Source organism: Martes martes, assembly GCF_963455335.1.
Source record: "Martes martes genome assembly, contig: scaffold_349, whole genome shotgun sequence".
NCBI lineage: Eukaryota > Metazoa > Chordata > Mammalia > Carnivora > Mustelidae > Martes > Martes martes.
Window position 1 is genome coordinate 2,207 of NW_027666491.1, and position 27,597 is coordinate 29,803.

The 27,597-nt window shown below is 34.6% G+C and overlaps 2 protein-coding genes across 2 annotated transcripts in view; one reads left to right on the forward strand and one right to left on the reverse strand.

Moving 5' to 3' along the window:
• Positions 1-286: 286 nt before the first annotated feature.
• Positions 287-27,597, reverse strand: part of LOC308337990 (intraflagellar transport protein 74 homolog) — a gene marked incomplete at its 3' end in the record, with an annotated part of 33,466 nt that continues 6,155 nt past the window's right edge. Inside the window, exons 4-10 of the mRNA XM_080831542.1 lie at positions 26,582-26,630; positions 24,778-24,876; positions 24,562-24,622; positions 15,403-15,462; positions 13,772-13,833; positions 1,554-1,692; positions 287-349 (exon numbers count right to left, since the gene is read on the reverse strand). Of these exons, the coding sequence (XP_080687668.1) occupies positions 287-349; positions 1,554-1,692; positions 13,772-13,833; positions 15,403-15,462; positions 24,562-24,622; positions 24,778-24,876; positions 26,582-26,630 (533 nt within the window). The remainder of the gene's footprint in view (positions 350-1,553; positions 1,693-13,771; positions 13,834-15,402; positions 15,463-24,561; positions 24,623-24,777; positions 24,877-26,581; positions 26,631-27,597) is intronic.
• Positions 4,857-9,218, forward strand: LRRC19 (leucine rich repeat containing 19; the record flags this gene model as incomplete). The annotated part of the gene is made up of 4 exons (XM_080831543.1): positions 4,857-4,937; positions 6,790-7,303; positions 7,966-8,151; positions 8,653-9,218. The coding sequence occupies 4 exons, from the start codon at positions 4,857-4,859 to the stop codon at positions 8,979-8,981; spliced, it is 1,110 nt and encodes a 369-aa protein (XP_080687669.1). The 3' UTR covers positions 8,982-9,218.

Consider the following 27,597-nt stretch of genomic DNA (forward strand, 5'->3'; position numbering starts at 1 on the left):
CTTCTTCACTTCTTTTTAATCTCTTGTTCATGTCTTTAAATTACCATTAGATTTTGCATGCCTCAGCAAGGCAGAATGATCTTACACACAGTAGGTACTCAATAACCAAATCTAATTTCTTACCAAAGTAGGATATTTGTGGTGCTGAATGGGAAAAAAGTTATACTCCTCTTAGTATACAACTAAATAAATAAATATATACTTGAATTAGTTCCTTTAACATATTCAGCAGAATTATCTTTTGTAGCTGAGTAATATAAAAACCCTTATTTGATTTTATACTTACAGCTTCCAAGCTCTCTTTTTTCATGTTCAGAGAGTCTAGTTGTTGCTGAAGTGTGTCTAACTCCTAAGAAAAAGGAAAAGAGTAAATATACATACAAGTTATATTTAGAATAATGTTTGTTTCTTAGCTTTTCAAATATGGATGTGACAAAGTAAATTTTATAAACACATCCAACACTTGGTATTGACTAGAATTTATTAACATTATTTCTATCTCTGCCAGTTTCTTTCATTATTCCCAAAAACTTGTCATGATCTACCTTTAAAAATACTTTCTGAGCTTGTCAAAGGTAGCCAAACCTTTTCACAGCGAATCATCACTGCTGTTTTGAAAATATTTAAATATCAGGAGGCTTCAAATTAATGATGTTATTGTTTAAAGTTAAGATTTTTAACTTCGAATTTTTAAAACCATGTTTCCATATCTTTTGCCTAATTTCTTTTAGAGCCAAGACATATAGTAATTTATATGGCTCATTCCTACAGACAAGACTTTCAAGTTATTTACTTATTTAAAAACCACTGTGCAAGATTAACTGTATTTTGATGGTGCTCAGGTTTTCTGTAATACTCTTTCTTCAGTGTTTCATTGTATCTTATGAATCCTGACTAAAATAGAAAGTTATATTAAATTGTCAATGAAGTAATATCTGAAAAACCAGAACTACATTCACTTTTGGCATTTATGGGGACTAATTCTCTGTTAACTGCTTAGTTAAGGGTTATCTTGGTATATAGGGGCACTAACTTGCAAATCTGAGTCACCACCATCACTGAATGTTGGGAGAATTCTCAATAACCCCTCAGCAGGCTCCCAAATTGCTTATTTAAACATCACGATTAGGAGGCAAGAGCTATTCAAATTAAGGACAGAGAAGTAAAAGATGCATTGCTTATTACGCAGGAAAGAAAGGAAGTAATTATCTCTATGGCACTGGTATCTGAGGTTTTTTATTATTTCTATTAATAGTTCATTAAAAAAACAAGTGTTTTCATGTATCTGTATGACATGCAAAAGTGAAAGATGCATAGAAATGAATAAATAATACAGTAATATTTGGTCATTATGCAGCATGAGAAAATGAAGTTTTCTAGATTGTACTTCTTAAATTTAAATGTCCATCCATACAAATGATCTGGGGACCTTGTTAAATTAAGATGCTGATCAGTAGGTCTCATCAAGTTCTCAGGGATGCCCGTGCTGCTCATCTTCAGACTATATAGTAGCAAGACTGCTATATCCTCAACAGGATAGTGATTAGTATTACCTGCAACAATTTCTCATTTGTGGTTTTCATTTCTATGTACTTGACTTGTTTTTCAGGAGACATGTTTCTGATAATGCCATCTGCTGCTTGTTTTTCCTGTTCAACTTCTTCTTCTACACTTCTAATTTGTTTTTCCTTCCTGAAATCAAAAGTATTCAATATTCCTCTTACTACATTGAGGGGAATAACATCAATTAATTTTACTCAGGTCACAGTCTCAACTAAATAGGGTAAAGTTATTTAACATAGCTTGTAAATTCTTATAGATGTACAAAAAATTCTATTTGGAGAACAAAGTGGTGGTTGCCGGAGGGAAGAGGGTGGGGCATGGGCAAAAATGGGTGAAGGGGAGTAGGAGGTACAGGCTTCTAATTATGGAATGAAGAAGTCACAGGGATGAAAAGTACAGCATAGGTAATATAGTTAACGGTATTATAATAGTGCTGTATGATGATGGTAACTTGTGGTGAGCGCTGCATAACATATGGAACTATTGAATCACTACGTTGTAAACCTGAAATTTAAATTAACATTATGTGTCAACTATACTTCAAATAAAAATTAAGAAAATAAGAAACTCCCTGACACTTCCAAAAAGAGAATTGTCTACATCAGCAGAGACTTATTTTACATCTTTCTCTTCTCAATTCCCAAATCCGTCTATTTCCCTACTATTCATTTTACTTTCTTATAAGAAAACTCAAAGATTATCACAGAAAATCTTTAAAGCCTTGTACATATGAGGAGGTATTTACACTTTGTCATACCCACAAGACAAAACAATTTTAGAATAGTGGTTTTCAAACATCTTTTAGCTACAGAATTCTTTAACCAAATGAAATCTTGTATTGTAGTTTACCATGTAAATGATATAAAGTAATACAGCTCTGATCTGAGAGTAGTGCAATTTGATAAAAAAAATCATAACTTTAATAATATATCTTGCTTACCTTCTACTTTAATTAAAATTGGTATTCCAAAAGTTATCAACTATATTTTAGCAGTGCAAAATAATAAGTTAGTGTCTCTGAAAACATAACAGGAATATCACAAGTGTAATCATATAAGAGTAGTCACTAATTAATTATAAACAATAACCATCTTTATCATATAATCACAAGAAATACCAGTGATAAGCCACTTATTACCTAAGCAAGGTCAATTATCAATAGGATAGAATTTTTCTCTAGAATTCTGGAAAAATTCTCTAGAATTTTGAAAAAAGGGAAAAGATGCTAGTTATCACATAAATATTTCAAGATTTACATATAAAAAGACGACTTGAAGACAAATGTTTATTCTCAATATCAAAATTTTGAGTTTCAAAATAGGAGTATTCTACTACTTAATTTTTCACATGTAGTTATCAACTACTACAGTTTTCACAATCACTCTCTAAGCCCTACAGGTTCACGTATTCCCCACACATTTTTTACACTGCCAGAATAAAGTAATCGAAATTCAGAAATTTTTCTACAAACAACATCTCATAATAACCCAATAAAAGATTAACAAAATCAAACAAACAACCTGAAATTTCTATTTATTTTTGTCTATTGGACAAGGAGTAATATCTTTACTTTGAACTTAAATTATTATCATAAAACAAATGTGTTTACTGCTGAATTTATATGGGTTTATGGGCTCAGAACTTTCAAGCAGGAAAGGTCATCAATTTCAATCTCTTTGTTTCATAAATTAAGGATATTGAGGCTCGTGGGAGTTAATCTTTTGGAACTAACTCATTCTGAACTCCATGATTATTTACTATCAACAATGAATCTTAACCATGTTTTTGCCTGATACATCTGTTTACTGTAGTTACACAGAAGCTAGTGTTATACAGTATTCCATTTTACAGAGGGGAAGCTGCAGCACAAGGAAGGTAACTCATTTTTTGAAGGCCACAATATGGCTAGCATTAGGTCTTTTGATCCTTTGAGCACTTTGCTCCTATTACAACTTGGCAATAAAACCACCAATGACAGGATCATAAAAACGAATAAACAAAGTTGAAATGGGAATACAAAACTCGGTATCTTTTCAACTTGAATCTTTTCAAACATGAAATACCTTTAGGACTAACCTTAAATCATGTTAACCATGTATCTTTCCAAGTATGCATTTTCAATGTTATATACTTAAACTTGCAAAGTAAATTTGCTAATATTTACATTTTTCAGGAGTAATTAAGAAACACAAAGGTTAAGCAAAGCACCTTACTTGTTATGCCAAAAAAGTCAAAGATGACTAAGAAATTACTCTTCTAGTCAATCTTTTGCTAAGGAAGTCTAGCTTTTTTTTAAATCACGTGTTCATTGGGTACAAAGGTTAAAGCATAGTGAAATGCAACCATTATGACATACTTTTTTTTAATGGTGCAGAAGAAACAGAATAGATTCCTTAGCACACAAGTCTCAGAGAAAAGAAACAGTTAAAGGTAAGTTTCCATATATTTACAGATTTGATGGTTGCTGGTGAGTTTTAAAAAAATAAACCATATTTAGGCTTGTTAATCTACAAAAATCTTTAATACGGGACATAAGAACAAAAAATATAATTATATCTTCATATGATCTACCTTAGAAATATAAACCTGGGACGTGGCCAAAAAATCTTTTCCAAATAAATTTATAATGTAATATAATTAATTTTCTTTTGGGGAAAAAAGGTTTCATCTAATCAAATTTATAAGATCTTTTTATTCTGAAATATGCTAATCACAGAGCATTCTGAAAGTGACATTAACATAAAAGCAAATTTACAAGGTGAAAAAAGACCAAAATTATAAGTAACTATGTTTGGAGAATGAAGAGATAGAAAGCGTACACTTGATAATTGAAGATGACGGTAGGGAGTGTTTGAAAAAGAGCTGAAGGCTTTCATCTCCACAGTTTTAAGTCAACAGATTATATCAATAGACAATATCTAAAAATGAAAAACCATTAAAATAGCAATATAAGCATATACTTAAACATGTAGATACACGTAAATATATAGTCTTGACTTTCTTTCACACACATATATTAAAATTTTAAAATATATAACTACTTCACTTGTTTCAAAGTTCATTTCAATCGATCCAGGAACTAATGAGACATTCAAAAAACACTTTCATTTGCCAGGAACTTTCCAGTTTAAAATTAGAGTGCAGGGAGGGTGCTAGAATATGTACTGTTTCACATTTCATATGTTTTAAGAAAAAATGGATTTAAAAGGAGAAAAAAGGAAATTAAAATATTCTCAATATAAAGTTCTTCTCTATTGAGACAAAAACACTCTGTTTTCTAACAGGCCTGCGATATGAAAACTACACGCATCACAACCTTGTTTTGGCCCCTTTCTATGCTATTATTATCAGACAAAAGCCAGTCTTCTAAAATAGTAAGTTTTTACAATCAAGGTGGTGAAAATATTTTCAAAGGTATACTGGGGCGCCTGGGTGGTTCAGTGGGTTAAGGCCTCTGCCTTCGGCTCAGGTCATGATCCCAGGGTCCTGGGATCGAGCCCCCCATCGGGCTCTCTGCTCAGCCTGCTTCCTCCCTCCCTCTCTCTCTCTGTTTGCCTCTCTGTCTACTTGTGATCTCTGTAAAAAAATATATATATACTTTATGTACATTTAGTAAAACATGCCAAGGCAATTAAAGCAAAAAAAAAAAAAACCTGAACTATCAAAACTAATTGGTTAGCTGTATATATTCAAAATCTGTGGTATGTGAGCTGGATTCTAATTTGACAAACGCAGTCTTCATTTTATTTAAACTAAGTTCTTTAACAGTTGGCTAAAGAAGTCTGTAAATTTTCACTATAAAATCTGAGATTAGTTTCAGGATATAAATACCAGTCTTTTATGTTTTACTTATTTTTATAAGTAATCTCTGTGCCCAAAATGGGGCTCAAACTCAGTACCCCGAGGCCAAGAGTCATACATTCTACCGATCAAGCCAGGAAGACACCCCTAAACACCACTCTTTAAAATGTAGGTAGCTGGGGCGCCTGGGTGGTTCAGTGGGTTAAGCCTCTGCCTTTGGCTCGGGTCACAGTCTCAGGGTCCTGGGATCAAGCTTCTGGGATCAAGCTCAGCATCAGGCTCCCTACTCAGCGGGGAACCTACTTCGCCCTCTCTCTCTGCCTGACTTTGCCTGCTTGTGATTTCTGTCAAATAAATAAATAAAATGTTTAAAAAAAAATAAAATGTAAGAAGTGTTTTTTAAAAATTACATATTTATGAAGAAAATTATTATTGTTGCATTACTATTATTATGGGAAAAATTATTGTTGTTGCATTACTATTATTACTACTACTATTATTATAGCATTATTATTTTCAGTAGTATTCGGGAGACCATACATCCTAACAAGAATATAATATTGCATTACTATTATTATTATAGTCAAAATAAGAACTATTTTTTTGGATCTACAGCCACATAAGAAAAGTACTCATGTTGGCTGGCTCTTAAATTCATATGGTTCAATTTCTGTTATAAAGTAAATATTTCCTGGGGGCACCTGGCTGGTTCAGCAAGTAGAGCATCTGATTCTTGATCTTGGGGTCATGAATTCAAGTCCCACATTGGCTGTAGGGATTACTTAAAAAAAATTAATATTTCTTTTTAAACGCCAAACTTTGAGCTGTTAACCCTATATACAGTTATATATTGAGTATTACTTCTTATATACTGTTGGTAGGTCTGATTTCTAAAAACAAATTTTAAAATAATTTCCTCATTATAAATCATATACAAATGAAATATATGTTATGAGAATTGTCATGTATTTCCACATATGTAATGAAATTATACCCACATTTTTTCTGTAATGAGTATGTAGTAAGAAAAGATTATCTATATGATTAACTAGAATCTCTTTGCTCAGGTACATGCATCAGAATTTCCTTAATCTTTAGTATTTTATCCCAATGAAGAAATAAAAGTATTTGCTTTACTCTTTTTTTTTACACTATAACATCAAAATATTAGAGAAGAAATGTTTTTCTAAAACTATTTTCTTCCAGGGGTGTCTGGTGGCTTAGTCAGTTAAGCATCCAACTATTGATTTTACCTCAAGTCATGAGCACAGAATTGTGAGATCTTCCTCTCCCTCTACCCCTCCCCCCTCTAAAAAGAAAACAAAACTATCTCTTCCCAATGCCTAATTGCCTGCATATAAAAATTTGGGAAATTCTGTTAATTTTTTCCTAACTAATGCATTTGTATTTTTTTTTCTTTTTTAGGAAGTCAAATGTAATTTCACTGAAAAGAATTATTCTTTGATTCCAGCAGATATCAATAAAAATGTTACTATACTTGATCTCAGTTATAACCAAATTACTTTGAATATTACAGACACTAGGGTTCTACAAACATATTTTTTACTCACTGAACTCTATTTGACTGAGAACAATGTCACTATGTTATATAATAATGGCTTTGGTAACCTCTCCAATCTAGAAATTTTAAATATCTGTAGAAACTCCATCCACGTAATTGAACAGGGTGCATTCGTAGGCTTAAATAAACTAAAACAGTTATATCTCTGTCAAAACAAAATATTTCAACTGAATCCTGATGTATTTGTGCCTCTAAAAAACCTGATACTTCTGAATCTGCAAGGCAATTTCATAAGCTATTTTGATGTACCACAACTGTTTCATCTGGAATTAATAATTTTATATGGAAATCCATGGAACTGTTCTTGCAGTCTACTGAATTTGCAGAACTGGTTGAACACATCAAATGTGACACTAGGTAAGCTACCATTATTTAATCAAAACCAAACTGTGATTGATTTTTTTATTGTCCCACCCCAGGAAACTCTCTCACTTCATGTTTTAAAGAAAAAGAAACTATTCCTGTTTAAGGGAAGCAGGAAGAAACACTGAAAAGTAACTGTTGAGTAGATACTCTTCCTCTGCCTTTTAGGGAAAAAAAAAGAAGAAAAGAAATTTAAATGATTTATATATGCAAAATGATACTGTCACTTCATGTATTAAGTTTATAGTTTGAATATGAATACATAAGAGTAATTTTTTAAAGTATTTCCTTTTGTTAGGATATCTTGCCAGATGGTAGGTAAAATCAAGTGCCCTATTTTATTAACTGCAAACCATGCTCTGCCTGAGATCAATTTTTGTCACAATCTTAATCATAACATCTTTACTAACACACACTAAACATAAACAGATACTGCATTTAAACCATATATATTGTAAAATAACTTAATAAATAAGAAGGTGAATCTTTCCCTTCTTGTGTTGCTAGGCAAATACAAGAGTTTCTTATAATCTGTAATAATGACAGGTAGGTATACCAAAAAATTCTAGGTAAAAATAATTATAAAATGCAAGCCATAATAATTTACTAACAATAATAATCCTATTTCCATAATAAATGTTATTCTGATTTACCAGAAAATGAGAACATCACCATGTGTACCTACCCAGATAATCTGAAGTTCTACAGTATCAAAACAGTACCTCATAATGCTGAGTGCTACTCGAAATTTCCTCCACCTATAAATGAAGATCTTTATAACCACTTTCAGTCCATTAGCAACTCAACATTTAATAGCTCTTTGAACAACTTAAAAAATTCAGGTAATGTACTGGTTTTGAATATTAATATTGCTGAAGGCAGTGTACTACATAAACTGAAGTAGTTCTCATTTTTCTAAATTTTAAATTTCTAGAAACAATGTAAAAGAACAATTCCTCATCTCAACAAAAGATTTACAAAATAAGTTTCAAAAATGGGCTCTGCTAGTTACCATTCAAATGCCATTATGCAATTTATTTAACTTTTGAGTCTTAGTTTTGACGAATTAAGTCATGATTCTTAACAAGTATAAATCAATAATGTTCTTTCGTGAATTGATAAACAATACCTGCAAAGACAAGTAGTTATTTTGGAATAAAGGTATTTTTTCAGCACACTATGAAATATCTTGTGGTTTTAGTAACCTTTGCTTAAAGAAAATTATGTTTATTTCTAATACCAATATTATGGAGTTATTAGGACATATGATTAATGATTATTTTATTTTTGTCAATTTAACAAAATCTCTCTCTCTTTCTCTCTCTGTCGTTATTCCAATTAAGAACATAAACTTCTTGGAAAAAGCTGGGCTTTTCTGATTGGTGTGGTAATCACTGTACTGATGACTTCATTCCTCATTTTTGCTGCTATCAAATGCCCAGTATGGTATAATTTTCTGCTTAGTTACAATCATCATCGCCTGGAAGAGCATGAAGCAGAAACCTATGAAGATGGTTTTACTGGAAATTCAAGTTCTCTTTCACAGGTCCCAGATACAAACTCTGAAGAAACTATAGTAATATTTGAAAAACTACATTCATTTGTGGTAGATGACGATGGGTTTATTGAAGACAAATATATAGATACTCATGAATTACATGAAGAAAATTAATTCCTTAAATGCTTGATAAAAAATGTTATCTGTTTACTCACAATTTAGACATAAATGGAGATTAGGCATGTGACATACCAAACTGTGGCTAGTAGACTTTCATATTAATTGCAACACACAGGAATATCATAAAATCATGTTTTTCTCACTGGTACTGAACAAGTAGGTCCAAACATAGTAAATGGTATCCCTCTTACAGGGACAATATTAGCATTACTATTTTCAGTAGTATTCAGGAGACCATACATCCTAATAAGGAAAAGACTTATTAAATTATTTATTAAGATGAACTGATTCTAATATTGGTTCACATATTTGATATATACTAAGTTATAATAAAGTTTTATTGAGTAGAATCAGTAAAAAATAAAGTTTTTTTAAAGGCTGCCTCTCTCAAATAAATAAATAAAATCTTCAGAAAAAAATTTTTAAAAATCAAAGGTTTTAGATTTGTCAAAGTGAAAATGCTTAAACATACAACATACCAAGATTCATTTTATACTCATAGAATGAATTCATGGAATTGGAAAACACTTTTTTAAATGCTTCCTGAATTAGCACAATAAATTTCCTAAAAATTTAGTACCAACTTAAAGCACAGGTACAATGTCCAAGCACAATTCCTAATAAGTTACTACAGACTTGAAAAAAAAAAAAAGGTACTACTGCTTTCGGTTATAAAGACCATCACCCTAATGCATGATTGTCATTATTGAATAGTATGATAAATTCCAAAGTGAGTATCACAAGTCTCCACGAATCTTGTTTTTAAAAATCTGTATTTCTGCCTCTCTTTGGAAGAGTTCTATTCAAATGAGTCTGTGCTGGGGCAGAGGAATCTTCAGTTGGTCCATGGACAAATGTTTGGGATCCTGTAGATAAAGCAATGTTTCCCAAATTGTTTTCTAGAATATTAATTTCCAGGGAAATGCTCAGAAATATTTATAAGGGAAAAAAACAGTACATGGTCAAAGTACTATGCAATTACTATAGGAAATACTGAGTTTAAACAAAGTGAAACAAGAGTCTTTACTATAGGACTTAATTCAAGACTCTAAAAAACTGAAGTGCTTTCTGCTCTTTAAGAACCAAGTATTAAGAATTTTCCAAACTTACTGGACAACAAAACCCTTTCTTTCAGTTATGTCTATAATGAGTTCATAATACAATAATGGTCCAAAAAACATAGTTTGGACAACAATGACCTTGAGACTATTAAAGAAAGAGTCTAAAATCAATTATTTACTAATTTCCTTATAACCAATTGGCTGTAATCATAATTTTAACAATGCAAACAGAGGTGGTAAGAATTGTAATAAAAATCCATCATTTTTACCTTCCACAGGGGTGAAAAATTAAGTGTATATATAACTGTTAGAGAAAAGAATATCTCTAAAACACTATAATAAAATATATTTACGAATGAAATAATATGATATTTTAGGTTTTCTTCATCATTATACAGGGAAGGGAGTAGTGCCTAGATGTCTATATGGAGCAGGATTGGACATGAGCTGATGGAGCTGGGAGATGATAAAAGTACAGTAACACTTTTATTTTTGTATATGTTCAAATTTTTCTATAATAAAGCTTTTAAAATGCATGTGTACTTCATAGTTCCTCAGAAAAAAGAGACTAAAGAATAATGTATATATACATTATATTCTGCAGAATAGTCATTTTAAAGGTTATATCCATAGTAAATTCAGTTCAAATATCCACTGAGGGAAATAAAAACTGTTTAGGATGATATATACCCTATGAAACAGAACTGACTCCCTTATTTATAATGCATATTTGCTTGTATTTATAAAAACATGTTTTCAATAAAGGGGAGAAATGTTGTACAAGTAATATTTCCTACTAGATAATATCAATTTTACTTTATTGTTTTAAATCTTGGTTATAGAGATAATTATGGAAACAAAATGCATCTTTTTCTAAATAATCTATCATTTTACCAAATACCATTTTACCAAAATATCATTTCCTAATTTAAGAGGTAAATATTAATATTTGAAAAATGTAGTAAAACGTAATATAATGACTAATGAGCAAAGACTACATCTAATCTCTTGAGCCTCTAATAATTGAATGTTGGCATATGAAATTGAATTAAAGCTAAGTATAATGTTATAGTAATATACTAAGGGCTGTATACTATAACTAACTTACTATGAATAGATGGTTCCATAATAAACCACATGGTTTAGTCACACCACACTAACTGCTCGTACTAAAAGAGAATGAAGTTTTTTGGACCTGCCTTCTCAAGGTATGGCATTACCAACTCCTTTTGAATGTGTAGTCAAGGTAGACCCTTTGTGTTACTGAGATGTTGGTCATCTCATTAATGCATGAAATAAATCTATTCACCTGCTGCCTATAAAAGTAAACTTCATGAAGATAACTTTTTGTTCTTAATTTAAATTTCTGCTTAAAAGGGTCAGGAGAACGAATTACACTCAGACTCAATTACAAACTACAGATATTAAGAAACTGCTGACATTTCAGGACAAACCACCATGTTTTAAAAACTTATTCCTTAACTAAATGAACCAAATAGACATAAAAGCCTAAAACAGTCTTAAATTTATAATCTGTGAGTTATCTTTCTGGATGAAATATATATAAAACATATACATACAGTATTTATAAATCTGACCCAAATATCATATAACTGCAGATAAGTGATGAAATAAATGAGGACCTTAATGTTCTAAACTCTGTTAGGTGTTCAACGGACTACAGTTCCTTATTTACTTCTTAGGGAACTAAAGGAGTTATTTTATGTATTGTAAATGATAAATATTTCCTAAATGGTTCAAAACCAGAACAGTAAAAAAGAAGTTTTCAAGTAAGAGCTTGGTCACCATGAATATGTAATTTTCTTTGTAAATGGGAAGAGACTTCCGGTATTTATAATTTTTAAGGCAGCACTTTACAGCAGTATTAAATGATAGATAAGGGAAAAAGAGGTTCCTTTGTTTTTAATCAACAAAAAAATTATATTAATCTTTCAAATGTTTTACCATTACATGTTAACATCTTATTCTTCAATAAATATTTATGTTATATGCATAAGTAACAGGAAGTGTATTTGGTGTCACAGAATTTACGTAATTTTGATTATTACCCTTGTTCTCAAAGAGATTAAGACTGATAAAATTCTGAGACTAAATATGTATGGGGAGGGAGTATATAAAATAGCTTATGTTTTATGTTTGCGTAGATTCAGACAGTATTTAATTATGGCCAAAAATCAATGAAGAATAATTATGTTAACTACTGTAATTATCTGAGTATTTATGTCCCTCCAAAATGTGTGTTGCAATCCCAGCCCACAAAGGTAATGGTATTAGCAGGTACAATCTTTGGGGAGTGATTAGGTAATTAGGGTGGAGCCCTCACAAATAGGATTAGTCCCCTTATAAAAGAGATCCCACTGGCTCGCCTGGGTGGCTCAGTCGTTAAGTGTCTGCCTTCGGCTCATGTCATGATCCTAGGGTCCTGGGATGCAGCTCTGTATCAGGCTCCCTGCTCGACAGGAAGCCTGCTTCTCCCTCTCCCACTTCCCCTGCTTGTGTTTCTTCTCACCGTCTCTCTTTCTGTCAAATAAATTTTTTTTTTTTAAAGATTTTATTTATTTATTTGACAGACAGAGATCACAAGTAGGCAGAGAGAAAGGCAGAGAGAGAGGAATAGAAGCAGGCTCCCTGCTGGGCAGAGAGCCCCATGTGGGGCTCGATCCCAGGACCCTGGGATCATGACCTGAGCCGAAGGCAGAGGCTTTAACCCACTGAGCCACCCAGGCGCCCCTCAAATAAATTTTTAAAAAAGAAAAAAAAAGATGCCACAGCCCCCCTTCTACCATAGCAGTATATAGCAAGATTTCTGGTATGAACAGGAAAAGGGACCTCACCAGAACGGGACCACATTGCTGCCTTTAGCCTGGAATGCCTAGCCTCCAGAACTGTGAGCAATAAATTCCTGTTGTTTATAAGTTACCTAGTTTATGGTATATTGTTATAGCAGCCCAAATGGACTAAAACAGGTATATCACATCTACCTATTACCTTTGCAGGCTTTTGTCACTGCCACACTTTCACTTATTACCAAAGTCAAAATTATTTGCTATTGGATCTTTAACCATGTTATATAAAAAGATGCATACACATATATACATTAATATAACTTAATTAGAAGTTAAAAACTGAATAATGAAATAACGTAAATAGCTCACTAATAATGTGTGTTTTATTAGGCTGGACCTTGAATCTCATAATTCAAACAAGTTAAAAAGCCCAGGTTAAAGTTATAAATGGTAGAGATGAAGATGTTCTTATCCATCTTAGATTTTGAACTTACTTGAAATAGGAATTTTATTTATCTAGTCTATGTATTAATTTTATTTATCCAGATTTAGGTACTTAATGATAAATGATAGTAATTTTATTTATCCAGGATTTGGGTGCTTAATGGTAAATGAAAATAACAGATGTGTAAACAATAAAATTTGTACTGCAAATATTCAACTTTTTAAAATAAAATGCAAGAAAAGGGGCACCTCGGTGACTTGGCTGAGCTCTTGCTCTCAGCTCAAGGTTTGATCTCACAGTTATGAGTTTGGGCCTGCACTGGGCTCCACACTGGGTGTGGAGCTTACTTAAGAAAAGAAAAATGCAAGGGAAAAAAAGCAAGAAAATTTATAAGGAAATAAATGACTTCAACATTAAACTACCTAATTCAGCTCCTTAGAAGTGTTTGATTTCTAAATGGATTGTACTTACGCTTGTCTTTCAGTAAATATGATATCCATACTTTGTGTTTCTCGATCATTTTGAGCTTTAAGCTGAATGAAGAGTTAATGGAGAAGTTAGTGATAAAAAATTACTATTAAACTGAACTACTTCTTTAAAATTTATTCTGGTCATGAACTAATGGAGAGATTATTATAATAATCCTAATGACACATGCAAAGTTAAAAAAAAAAAAAAAAACAGTACTTATTTCACTTAACAAACTACAACCCCCAAAAAAGGAAGTCTTTTTCACAGGCACTGTAATCTCACACCAAAAATATTCGCTATTCTGGGGGCGCCTGGGTGGCTCAGTGGGTTAAAGCCTCTGCCTTCAGCTCAGGTCATGATCCCAGGGTCCTGGGATCGAGCCCCGCATCGGGCTCTCTGCTCAGTGGGGAGCCTGCTTCTTCCTCTCTCTCTGCCTGCCTCTCTGTCTCCTTGTGATCTCTCTGTCAAACGAATAAATAAAATCTTAAAAAAAAAAAAATTCACTATTCCTTAGTGATCTATCAAATAATCCAATGTAAACTTCATTTATGTAAATAGAATTTCTGAAATTTTTGGATGTTCAATAGTTGATTAGTAGTATGTTGATTTTAGGCCAAACAAACACAAGTTTTATCCTTAAACAGAATTTTACCTGAGTACTACTAATTGACTCTACCTGTGCATATTCAGCCTAGAATTTGGTTCTGTCCCAAACAACTGACAGAACACAAAGAAGTTTCCACATTTTACAAGTGGCATTAAAAATATATTTTTTAGTTGGGAATTCTGCTGTGTTCCTAAGACTAATTTCACCAAATTATGTTTTTAGAACCCCAATTTAGAAAAAAGTCATTGTATAAATTCTATACTTTCACAGAATAGTCTGACTGTAAGTTTTAACCTATATCATAAACTATATAAAAACTGTATAAATTATAAATTATATAAACTACAGGCTCTATTTATGTTTTCTTCTTCCAAATGTTTGTAATCAAAACAAGTTAACTACTAATATTTTGTTTTCTACCAAAGAATCTAAGAACACTGAACACAAGTTCTCATTTATCAATCAAAAAGTATTATATCTGGCATCCTATGGTAACTATTTACTTTCCTCTTTTACTTATAGAACTTTGTAAAGGTGACATTGCATTTCCAGTGAGTACTCAGCTCCATTTGTGCAAATATTAAACCAAAAGTATTCCAAACTAATTTATATACAAGGAAATATAGATGAGACTCCCTAACTAATGCTGCGTGTGAGACCAGTTCAACCTAGCCTTGTAGAAAGAGACTAAAGCATATATTAGGGAGATCTGATCAAGACAAAGAAATTTAAAAAGCAACTGAAGGGATGCCATGCTGGCTCAGTATAGCATGCAACTCTTAATCTTGGGTTTGTGAGTTCAAGCCCCATGTTGGGTGTAGAGGTTACTTAAAAATAAAATCTTTAATAAAAAAAAAGAAAGCAACTGAGGAATCTCAACTGTAATAATTGTATTTAGGATCAGAATAATACCTATCTGTAAGGTGTGTAAGGTTTTATCAAACTATTTCTAGATATATGCTTTGTATTGGAGGATATGATCTATGTAAGTCTATTTATTGCTTATACTTGTAAATTTTCTTACCATGTTGTAATCATTCATTACTTCTTCCATTTCAGTATTGGTATTAAGTTTATCTACCAACTAAAAACAAAGATACAAAAAAACACTTTAGTCTTTATAAATTTTCTCTGTAATTCATAAACTGGTATTCAATCTTACAAACAATGGGTAGTCATTTTAAGTGTTAATATTTCCAAGTAATGTATCTTCTAAGATAAAAACAAATATTGAGCTATCTAAGCATACACTAAGCATTTGGTCAATCAACAAGTCACATTTTTAGGGTGGCAAAGTGAGCAGTAATAAACTACTCTCCCAAAGATCATACATTGAAGAGCTTTGCCTGCTTTGAAAAGATGTCTGACCTTAAAAGAAGTGTCTGAAGACGACAAAAGTTTGGGGAACCTACGTCTGTCTGTCTCTTTTCCCCAGCAGAGAGGGTATTAACAGACTTATAAATTTCTATCAGTGAAAATGCAAAATTATTTTCTTGGTCTTCTAAAAAAAAACACAAAAAAACAAAACCCAACACAGTAAGTAAGGCACCATCAGAACACCAGTAAGCTTATTTCAAAAAATCTGGCAATGACAGAAATAGCTAACATATTTAACCGTGTGCCAAACATGATTCTGGGCCTTTTGAATGTATTACACATTTCACTTACTTTTAACAATTACTCCACAAAGTAGACACTACCCACGTTTTGCAGATAAGGAAATTTATCAAGTTGTGGGGCCAGAAACTGAACAGGAAGGCACTAAAAGCTAACTATTTGGATATAACTGTTTCTGAAAGACTTAGCTTGGGGTGCCTGGGTGGCTCAGTGGGTTAAAGCCACTGCCTTCAGCTCAGGTCATGATCCCAGGGTCCTGGGATCGAGCCCCGCATCGGGCTCTCTGCTCAGCGGGGAGCCTGCTTCCCCCTCTATCTCTGCCTGCCTCTCTGCCTGCTTGTGATCTCTCTCTGTGTCAAATAAATAAAATCTTATAAATAAATAAAAGACTAAGCTTTACTAACATACTATGTGTTAATATATGCAATATTTCACTTCTGATATGAATAAGTGCTACTTTAAGACCTAACATTTGAGATCTTACTACATGTTAGGTATTGGCTAAATGTTTTCCCTCCATTAGGTGTTAGTTCATTATCCTACAAACAACATTATTTTACACATTATTATTATATTAAATAATTTACCTAATACATGACACTACAACTAAAAAACAGTTTTTATCTAATGTCATTTCATATTTTATAAAAAACTTTTTCATATTTAGAACAGAAAATTTACTGAAAAAATTGCACTAAATACTAGGCTCTACAAAATGTTTGCTATGGATTTTATATAGTCCAACATATCTGAGAATTACAATATTCCATAAATAGCAAAATGTATGAGTACAATATAACAATATCAAGCAGATATAGCATAATTTACCTAGCCATTATGCTAGAATGTTTATTTTATGTAACACTATTTTTTTTTTAATTTATTTATTTGACAGAGATCACAAGTAGGCAGAGAGGCAGACGGAGAGAAAGGGGGAAACAGGCTCCCTGCTAAGCAGAGAGCCCGATGTGGGGCTCAATCCCAGGACCCTGGGATCATGACCTGAGCCGAAGGCAGAGGCTTTAACCCACTGAGCCACCCAGGTGCCCCACACTATTTTTTAATAGAAGTGAGATAAAAGTTACCCTATTTAAGTCCAAATGCCATTGCTGTCTAGAGGACCTACAGAGTTAGAAGGAAGAAAATTCTGACCCTAGATATTTTCATGGGGCTAAGATCACCCTAAAGACTGGGGCAGTTATGAAGAAAGCCAAAGAGACTACTTCTTCAGGAAGTCCACACTGAGAAAAATTCTTGGTGGAACCATGTTTATATTACATACTCTATTTTGGCAGAAGGCAACTCCTGTATTTTGAATGGAACATAAGGATGGAGGTAATGTGTAGTAAGTAGTTGAATTTTTAAAATTTCATGATAACTGCTCTCCATAGAAAAGCAAAATGTTTTTTCAAAGAAATAACCTTCAGTACCCAATAAATTTTAGCTACTTTTAAAATTAATATTTTAATATTGTTAGTGAAAAAATATAGGTATGTTGCAGTACTTATAAGAAAATATATTTTTTTAAGACTGAAAGAATAGGGGTTAAGATGGTGAAGCAGTAGAAGGTCCCTATGCTTGCCTCATCCCTTGAACACACCTAGATAAATATCAAATCATTCTGAACACCCAAGAAATCGATCTGAGGACTGAGAGAAAAAAACTGCACAACTAGAGGGAGAGAAGAAACCACACTCTAGAGGCAGGACTCGTGGAGACATGATTTATAGGGGAAAAGATTCATGGGTACTGTGGAGAGGAGGGAGCCCTGATCATGGAAATAGGGGGATGGGGAAAAGGGAGAGACTGAGAGAGAAAGAGAGAGAGGAGAGAGAGGGAGCAGCAAACAGAGGATCACATAATAAAATAATAAGACTTCCCCAAAACTACTGACCAGGAAAATGAGAGGGGCTGATTATCGTGAGTTTTTATAATCAGCAGAGCTCAAAGACTGGAGTTTTAGAAGTCTGCACTATGGTTGGTATGGAGCCTGGTGGGTGCTGTGGTACTCCTGTGGAGAAGGAGGGAAGAGGCCTGGGAGCAGACAGTGCAATCCAAGGATCCCCTGAGACGCACTAGGAGAGACGTTTCCCCCTCCTTGGTTGCACTTGGGACAGATAGCATTGCCTCTCTGGGACAAAAGAGCTGGTGAGCACCAACTCCTTTCCCTGCACCTCAGCAGAGGCAGAGACACCTGATGAGGGTGGCTAACTTGGACACCCGCTCTTCACAGTGCTTTACTCCAAACTCCACACCCTGTGTTTTAGTGCAACTGCCCTTTTGGGACAAACCAGCAACAGTACAAGCACGGGCAAAAAGACCAGGACAGGTCCACCCACACCAGGTCCCTACAGGTGAGAGTTTTTAAAATTGGGCAGCCTGTCTGGGATAGAACATAAGAGTATTGCACTGCGAGGAGGCGGTGGCTTGGACAGGCAGGTGATAGCATGGATCTGAGGGATGCATGGGACACACAAGGGGAGAATGTTCTTCTGTGAGGGCTTCCTGGACAGCAACAGGGGTGAACTCCCCTCTCCATGAATGAGGGAGAGGGCTAGTGCCATTTTTCTCCCCTACCCATCAGCACGGATTGACTTCAGCGAGCAGCACAGGGCCAACAGTGGAGGTCTGAGAGCCTTACACCAAGCCCTGCCCCTGTGCTCTGCAGGTTCTTCTTTACCAGGGCAAGCATACTTGAGAACCAGAGCATCAGGCCCCTCGCCCAAAAGACCAGCAGAACACCCCTCCCCCTGGCAGCACACACCTAGTCTGATGACCAAAGACAGCCTCAAAGCTTCAGCTCTAGTGGTAATAGTATCAGGCCTATTTTAACAAGCAGACCAGAGCATACCTAGTTAAAACCTGCCACTCTGGCCAAGGTCCAAACACTCCCCACTGCAAGGAAGAAGAAACTCTGCAGAGGACTGACCTGAAGGAAAGAGCAGCCAAAACATAGCAGCAGAGTGCATGCAGCATATACCAGAAACACTTGCTTAACCACTAAGCTCTGGACAGTACATGATCCCTTCTTAATAAAGCATTACTCTCAGGAGCAGGAAACGTAACAGGCTTTCCTAACATACAAAAGAAAACAAAGACCTAGACAAAATCCTGAAATGGGAGGAATTCATCCCAAAAGAAAGAACAAGAAAAGGACATAGCCAGGGATCTAATCAAAACAGATATAAGTAATAAACCTGATCCAGAATTTAAAGCAACAATAATAAGAATACTAGCTAGGTTTAAGAAAAACATAGAAGACACCAGGGAGTGCCTTACATTGGTATAAAAGACCTAAAAACTAGTCATGCTAAAACAAAAAATGCTAAAACTGAGATGCAAAACCAAACAGATATGATGACCACAAGGATGGAAGAAGCAGAGGAGTGAAAAAGAGATAAAGAAGATAAAATTAGGGGTGCCCGGGTGGCTCAGTCAGTTGAGCATCTGCCTTCAGCTCAGGTCATGATCTCAGGGTTCTAGGATCAAGACCAACATCCAGCTCCCTGCTCAGTGGGGAGCCTGCTTCTCTCTCTCCCTCTCCTGCCACTCCTCCTGCTTGTGCTCTGTCTCTCTGTCAAATAAAAAATAAATAAAATTTAAAAAAAAAAAAGATAAACTTATGGAAACTCAAGCTGAAAAGAAGAGGGAAAGAAAAATATTTGATCACGAATACAGACTTAGGGAATTCAACAATTCCATAAAGTGTAATAACATTCTTTTTTTTTTTAAGATTTTATTTATTAGAGAGTGACAGAGAGAGAGAGAAAGCATGTGCATGCAAGCACAAGCAAGGGGAGCAGCAGGCTCCCCACTGAGGAAGGAGCCTGATTCAGGACTTGATCCCAGGACCCTGGGATCATGACCTGAGCCAAAGGCAGATGCTTAGCTTACTGAGACATGTAGGCATCCCAAGATTTTATTTATTTGTCAGAGACAGAAAAAGAATAAGCAGGGGGAGAGGTAGGCAGAGGGGGAAGTAGGCTCCCGCTGAGCAAGAAGACTAATATGGGACTCAATCCCAGGACCCTAGGATCAGGACCTGAACTGAAGGTGGACACTTAAGCAACGGAGCCACCAGGAGTAACAATAACATTCTATTATAGGAGTCCCAGAAGAAGAAAAGAGGGAGAATGGGGCTGAAGGTTTATTTGAGCAAATTATAGCTGAAAACTTCCCCAATCTGGGGAACAAAATAGACATCCAATACAGCAGGCACAGAGAACTCCCACTAAAATCAACAAAAGTAGGCCAACACAAGATAATCATAGTAAAATATGCCAAATACAGAGATAATGGAAAAATCCTAAAAGGAGCAAGGGAAAAGAAATCCCTATCTCTTAAGGGAAGACAAATAAAGTTACTAGCAGACCTATCCGGAAAAACTTGGGAGACCAGAAGCGGGTAGCATGATATATTCAACATGCTGAATGGGCAAAATATGCAGCCAAGAATATTTTATGCAGCAAGGTTGTCATTCAGAGTAGAAGGAAAAATAAAGGGTTTCCAGGACAAACAAAAACTAAAGGAGTTCATGACCACTACACCAACTGCAAAAGAAATATTAAAGGGGACTCTTTGAGTGGGGAAAAAGACCAAAAGCAACAAAGACTAGAAAGGACAGAGAAAATCTTCAGAAACAACATTTAACAGGTAATAAAATGGCACTAAATTCGTTATCTATCAATAACTGCTCTGAATGTAAATGGAGTAAATGCTCCAATCAAAAGACACAGGGCATCAGAATGGAAAAAAACAAGATCCATCTATATGCTGCCTATAAGACACTCATTTTAGACCTAAAGACCCCTGCAAATTGAAAGTGAAGGGACAGAGAATGATTTACCATGCAAACAGACATCAAAAAAGAGCCAGAGTAGCCACAGTTATATCAGACAACTAGATTTTAAATCAAAGACTATGACAAGAGATGAAGAAGGGCACTATAATATAACTAAGGGGTTTATCCAACAAGATCATCTAACTATTGTTAATATTTATGCTTCCAACTTGGGAACACCCAAATGTATAAAACAATTACCAACAAACATAAAAAAAAAAACAACTCATTTCTAATAACACAATAATAGTAGGGGACTTTAACACCCCACTTATAGCAACAGACAGATCATCTCAGCAGGAAACAACAAGGAAACAACGGCTTAAATGACACACTGGACCAGATGGACCTAACAGATATATTCAGAACATTCCATCCTATAGCAGCAGAATATACATTCTTTTCAGGGGCACATAAGATATTCTCCAAAACAGATCACATACTGGGTCACAAATCAGGCCTCAACAAGTACAAAATAACTGTTATACCATGTATATTATCTTACCACAGTGCTATAAAACTGGAAAAAGTCAACCATAAGACCATAAGAAAAAATTGGTAAAAACCATAATACATGGAAGTTAAAGAACATCCTACTAAAGAATGAATGGGTTAACCAGGAAATTAAAGAAGAAATAAAAAAGCAAATACATGGAAACACATGAAAACACAATGGTCCAAAACCTTAGAGATGCAGCAAAAGTGGTCATAAGAGGTAAGAATATAGCAATATAGGCTTACCTCAAAAACAAGAAAAATTTCAAATATACAACCTAACTTCACACATAAAGGAGTTAGAAAAAGAACAGCCAGTGAAGCCTAAAGCCAGCAGAAGAAAGGAAATAATAAAGATTAGAGCGAAATAAATGATATAGGGATGCCTGGGTGGCTCAGTCAGTTAAGCATCTGATTTTTGATTTCAGCTCAAGTCTTGATCTCAGGGTCTTGAGACTAAGCCCTGAGTTGGGCTCCATGCTGGGTGTGGAATCTGCTTAGGATTCTCTCTCTGCCTCTTCCTCTGCCCCTCCCTCCACTCATGCTGTCTCTCTCTCTAAAAAAGGAAGGAAGGAAGGAAGGAAATAGAAATAAAAGGAACAGTAGAACAGATCAGTGAAGCAGGTTCTTTTAAGGAATTAATAAAACTGATAACTCCCTAGGCCAGACTTACCAAAAAGAAAAGGAAAAGGACCCAAATAAACAAAATCACAAATGAAAGAGGCTAGATCACAACCAACACTACAGAAATACAAACAATTATAATAATATTATGAAAAATTATAAGCCAACAAATTAGGCAATCTGGAAGAAATGAATAAATTCCTTAAAACATATCAACTACCAAATCTGAAACAGGAAGAAACAGAAAATTGGAACAGTCTGAAGCAGTGAAGAAAATGAAGCAGTAATCAAAACTCTCCCAACAAACAAAAGCCCAAGGCCAGATAGCTTCCCAGGGGAATTCTACCAAACCTTTCTTTTTATTATAATTACTAGATATTATTATATCCACTTAGTTCTTTTCTTTTTTTAAGATTTTATTCATTTATTTGCCAGAGAGACAGAGAGAGTGAGCACAAGCAGGGGGAGCTGCAGGTAGAGATGGAGAAACAGACTACCCACTCAGAAGGGAACCTGATGTGGGGCTCAATCCCAGGACCCCAGGACCCTAGGACCTGACCTGAGCTGAAGGCAGATGCTTGAGCCACCCAGATGCTCCTCTACCAAACATTTAAAGAAGAGTTAATACCGGGGCGCCTGGGTGGCTCAGTGGGTTAAAGCCTCTGCCTTCAGCTCAGGTCATGATCCCGGGGTCCTGGGATCGAGCCCCGCATCGGGCTCTGCGCTCTATAGAGAGCCTGCTTTCTCCTCTCTCTCTGCCTGCCTCTCTGCCTACTTGTGATCTCTGTCTGTCAAATAAATAGAATCTTTAAAAAAAAAAAAAAAGAAGAAGAGTTAATACCTATTCTTCTCAAAATATTCCCCCAAAATAGAAATGGAACGAATACTTACAAACTATGAAGCCAGATTACCCTGATTTCAAAACCAAAGATTCCACTAAAAAATAGAACTACAGGCCAATATCCCTAATGAATGTGGATGCAAAAATTCTCAACAAAATACTAGCAAATCAAATCCAACAGTACACTGAAAAAATCATTCACCATGTGAATCCCACCATTTTTTTCCACTGGATAATGGAAAATCCCACCAAGTGGGATTTATTCTTGGGTAACCAGGGTGGTTCAATATTTGCAAATCAATCAACATGATACAGAAGGTTAGTATCCCAAAATCTATAAATAAATGAATTCAGAAAAAAATAAAAAATAAAAAAAAATAATAAATGAATTCAGGGTGCCTGGGTGGCTCAGTCAGTTAAGCATCTGCCTTCAGCTTACGTCTTGATCCCAGGGTCCTGGGATCGAGTCTACCATCAGGCTCCCTGCTCATTGGGAAGCCTGCTGCTCTCTCACCCTCTGCCTCTGCCTGCCACTCCTCCTGCTTGTACACTCACACTTTCTCTGTCAAATAAAGAAATAAAATCTTAAAAAAAAAAAAAAAAGAACTTATGAATTCAACCCCCCCAAAACCAAATAATCCAGTTAAGAAAAAGACAGGAGATATGAACAGACATTTTTCTAAAGAAGAGAGACGGCTAACAGACACATGAAAACATGCTCAACATTACCTATCATCAGGGAAATACATATCAAAACTACAAAGGGATACCATCTCACACCTGTCAGAACGGCTAAAAACAACAACATAGGAAACAAGAGAGGTTGGTGAGGATGCGGAGAAAATGGAAGGCTCTTGCATTGTTGGTCGGAAAGCAAACTGATGCAGCCAATCTGGAAAACAGTATGGAGGTTCCAAAGTGTTAAAAATTAGAACTACTCTATGATCCAGAATTGCACTACTAGGTATTTGCCCGAAGGATACAAAAGCACTGATTTGAACGGACATATGACCCCGATTTTATGGCAGCACTATCAACAATAGCCAAATTATGGAAAGAGCACAAATGTCCAACGACTGAGGAATGGATATTGACTGATGGATAAAGATGTGATATGCACACATGTGTGCTTGTGCGCTGAAATATTACTCAACCATAAAAAAGAATGAAATCTTGCCATTTGGGCTGACATGTATGGAGTTAGAATGTATTATGCTATGTGAAGTAAGTCAGTCAATAAAGACAAGTACCATATGGTTTCACTCATATGTGGAATTAAACAAACAAACAGGAGAAAGAAAATAAAGAGAGAGAGAGGGAAGCCAACCATAAAAGAGACTCTTCATGATAGAGAGAAAACTGTGGGTTGATGGAGGGAGATGAGTAGGAATGGGCTAGATGGGTGATGGATATCAAGGAGGGCAGTTGTGATGAGCACAGACTGTTATACATGAGTGATGAATCACTAAATTCTATTCCTGAAACTGACATTTCACTATATGTTAACTAACTAGAATTTAAATAAAAATATGAAACATTAAAAAAAAAAAGACTGGCAGAATATATATCAATCTGTTAAACCAAATTATTTCTGGGTAGGGAAATGAGGGAAAAGGAAAAGTGATACTTTAATCGTACACTTTCCCTGCTTTCAATCTTTTACCTTAAGCATGTATTCATATAGTATTTGGTATGTAAAATAATATATTTTTAAAGTAGCAAAAAGCAATAAAAATCTTCAAAAAAATCCAGAAAAGAGAAAATACCATGTTGTAGTCTGCTAGTTGTCCTTGAAACTCTTTGATTTCAACAGCTAAAGTCTCAGCTCTGCAAGCATAAAACAAATATTCATAAACACATAAATAAGAGCACTACAAACATTATGTATAACTATAAATTCAGTATTAAACTTCTGAAATTACATTAAATGTTGCCTATTAATAAAAAAGTTCTTGTATAATTTTAACTCCAAAATTACTTACCTCTTTTCATATGACAAATATACCGAATTCTCTTGATTGTACATTTCTATCTCTTTCTGAAGTTTATTAATTTCTGTTGTAAGTTCACTTATTTTACTTCTAAATGAAAAGAAATAAGAAAGTGAGCAATACTTCTAATACAGAAAAGAGCCTTTCTAGTCAAACAAAACAAACTTCTCATAAATGTGTAACAATATAAATGGTTTTGTGAAATTTCACTAAAGAAAGAAAAACAATTTATGTGGCTTATTTAACTAAGAATGAGGCATATCCCAACTTTGACAAGAAACTGAAAGAGAGGGCCCCTGGGTGGCTCAGTTGGTTAAGCAATTGTCTTCAGCTCAGGTCATGATCCTGGAGTCCTAGAATCGAGTCCCGCATCAGGCTCCCAGCTCCATGGGGAGTTTGCTTCTCCCTCTGACCTTCTCCCCTCTCATGCTCTCTCCCACTCTCTCTTAAATAAATAAAACTTTAAAAAAAAGAAAGAAAGAAAGAAAGACTGAAAGAGATTCTCTAATCACTAAGATGAATTAGGACCAGAACGTAAGCCTGGTCAAACTAATAATCTTTAGACAGAAGTAGATACTTAATTGTCACCCTTACAGCTCCTGCTACCCTCTAGGACAGGGCTTCTCAAAAGCAGCACTACTATATTTTAGGTCATTAAAGAATAGTCTGGCAGTTGTGAAGGGGCTATCCTGTCTACTGTAGGATATTTAACAGTATTCCTGGTCGAGGTGTCGGTAGCACAACCCCTCAACCCCAGTTGTGACAATCAAATAGTGTCTAAAAATTGCCAAATATTCTCTAGGGGACAAAATCACTGCCAGTTGAGAAGCACTGCTATAGCATCAAACAGTTACATGAATAGCTAGAACTATTCTTTTATGCAGAAGCACAAATCCTGGAGAAGCAAGGAAATGCAATGATGAAAAATAGTTCTATACCTTTTTCTTCTTTTAATTAAAAAGTGGCTGGATATTAAGAGATGCTATACAACTGATGGTCTCACTACTTTTTTTTTTTTTTTTGCTGATGTTAGTTTAGCTTAATGCTAACTAACGGACTGATGGGGAAAACCTACACTTCTCTTTATTGACTTCTAGAAGTTTGAGAATCATAAACGATCCTGATAATCGAGAAATGAAAGAATCCAGGAGAACTGAGAAAGAAAACAGAACTTTTAGGACATGATAGAAGTATGGATCAAATGAAATGGAAATAAGAGAAAAAGAAGATCTAGATGAGCCAAGAAGAAAACAAAGTAAAATGGGAAAACAGAGATAGGAGAGTAGGACATCTGAACAAGAAAAAGGTAGATTGAGAAAAAGAAAAAAGTTCTCAATTTAGAGCTTCATACTTAAGAGCCACATAATAAACCTTCTTAATTAATTAAAATTAGGTCACATTTGTAGCATTGACCAAATATACATTTATGTAAAAACCTACACTAGTTAATATACCATAAATAAGTATACACATTTTCCCTTTCTTATTAGATACAACTAGTGACATGTCAGTGGTATGAATAATATATTTCAGAGAATTAGTGAAAAGAAGCATGAAAGATTATTCTTATCATTATATGAATAGTGAACTTGACATAAATAGTTCATCTACATGCAAATACATAACAATTTAAAATCTCAGCCTAACTGTATTATGATATATATTTTGTAACACAGCCAAATTAACCAGAAATTATATCAGAACACAAAATAATTCTTAGAAATCAAAAGATACCTAATTATCTTAATAAATACCAGAGTTATAACTTCATAACCATACATAGGGAAAAACATACCGAAGAAGCCCAAGATAGTAAGATTTGTCTAAAATTTGCCTCTGGGGACCTAAAAAAAAAAAGTTTTTAATTATTACTGTTCAGTTTGGAAATGCCACCAAAATAGCAAACTAAAGCACAACCATAGTTATCTTCCACCATTCTGATAGTCTTTATTTATGCCCCAATAAAGTTGATAATCAAGACAAATCATTAAAATGGTAAAGAACACTGGAGCACCTGGCTGGGCCAGTTGGCAGAACATGTGACTCTTGATCTCAGGGTAAAATGAAGAGAGAATATCTCAGAATCATGTCATAATGGAAACTTGAATTAAGACCACAAAAATGGGACTAGAAGTAGGGCTGTTAAGACAGCAGACTCCATAGGTCAGGTTAACCGAATGCAAACTGAGAAAGCCTAGAACAGGTTTATCCAAGAGAACTTTCTGCAACAACGGAAATATTCTATATCAGCACTGTCCAATAAAGTAGCTACTTGGGATTATTGAGCACTTGAAATGTGGCTGATGCTACTGGACAGCTGATTATTTTACCTAATTTTAATTAGTTATAGCTAATGTAGCTATTGATTATCATAATGGACAGTGCAGATTTAGACTGAATTTCTCAATGCAAGAGATTATGACTTTTCATAATTTATCTCTAAGACAAACTCACTATAAAGCACTTCACCATTCTTTGATTTATATATATCACAAACCAATTTTTTAATCATAACATGTAGTGTACTATTATGCCTTTTTAAATACAGAGGCATACGGAAAGATGCAGTAAAAATTTATACATTAGCCTTGGTCCCTTACTTAAGGACTTACATATTATAATGAAGCATTAATTATTAGAAAAAGTAACACTTCTTTTTTTAAGATTTTATTTATTTATTTGAGAGAGCAAGCACAAGCAGGGAGAGTGGCAGAGGGAAAGGGAGAAACAGACTCCCTGCTGACCCCTGCTAGATCATGACCTGAGCCAAAGGTAGATGCTCAACTTACTGAGCTACCGAAGTGCCCCTTT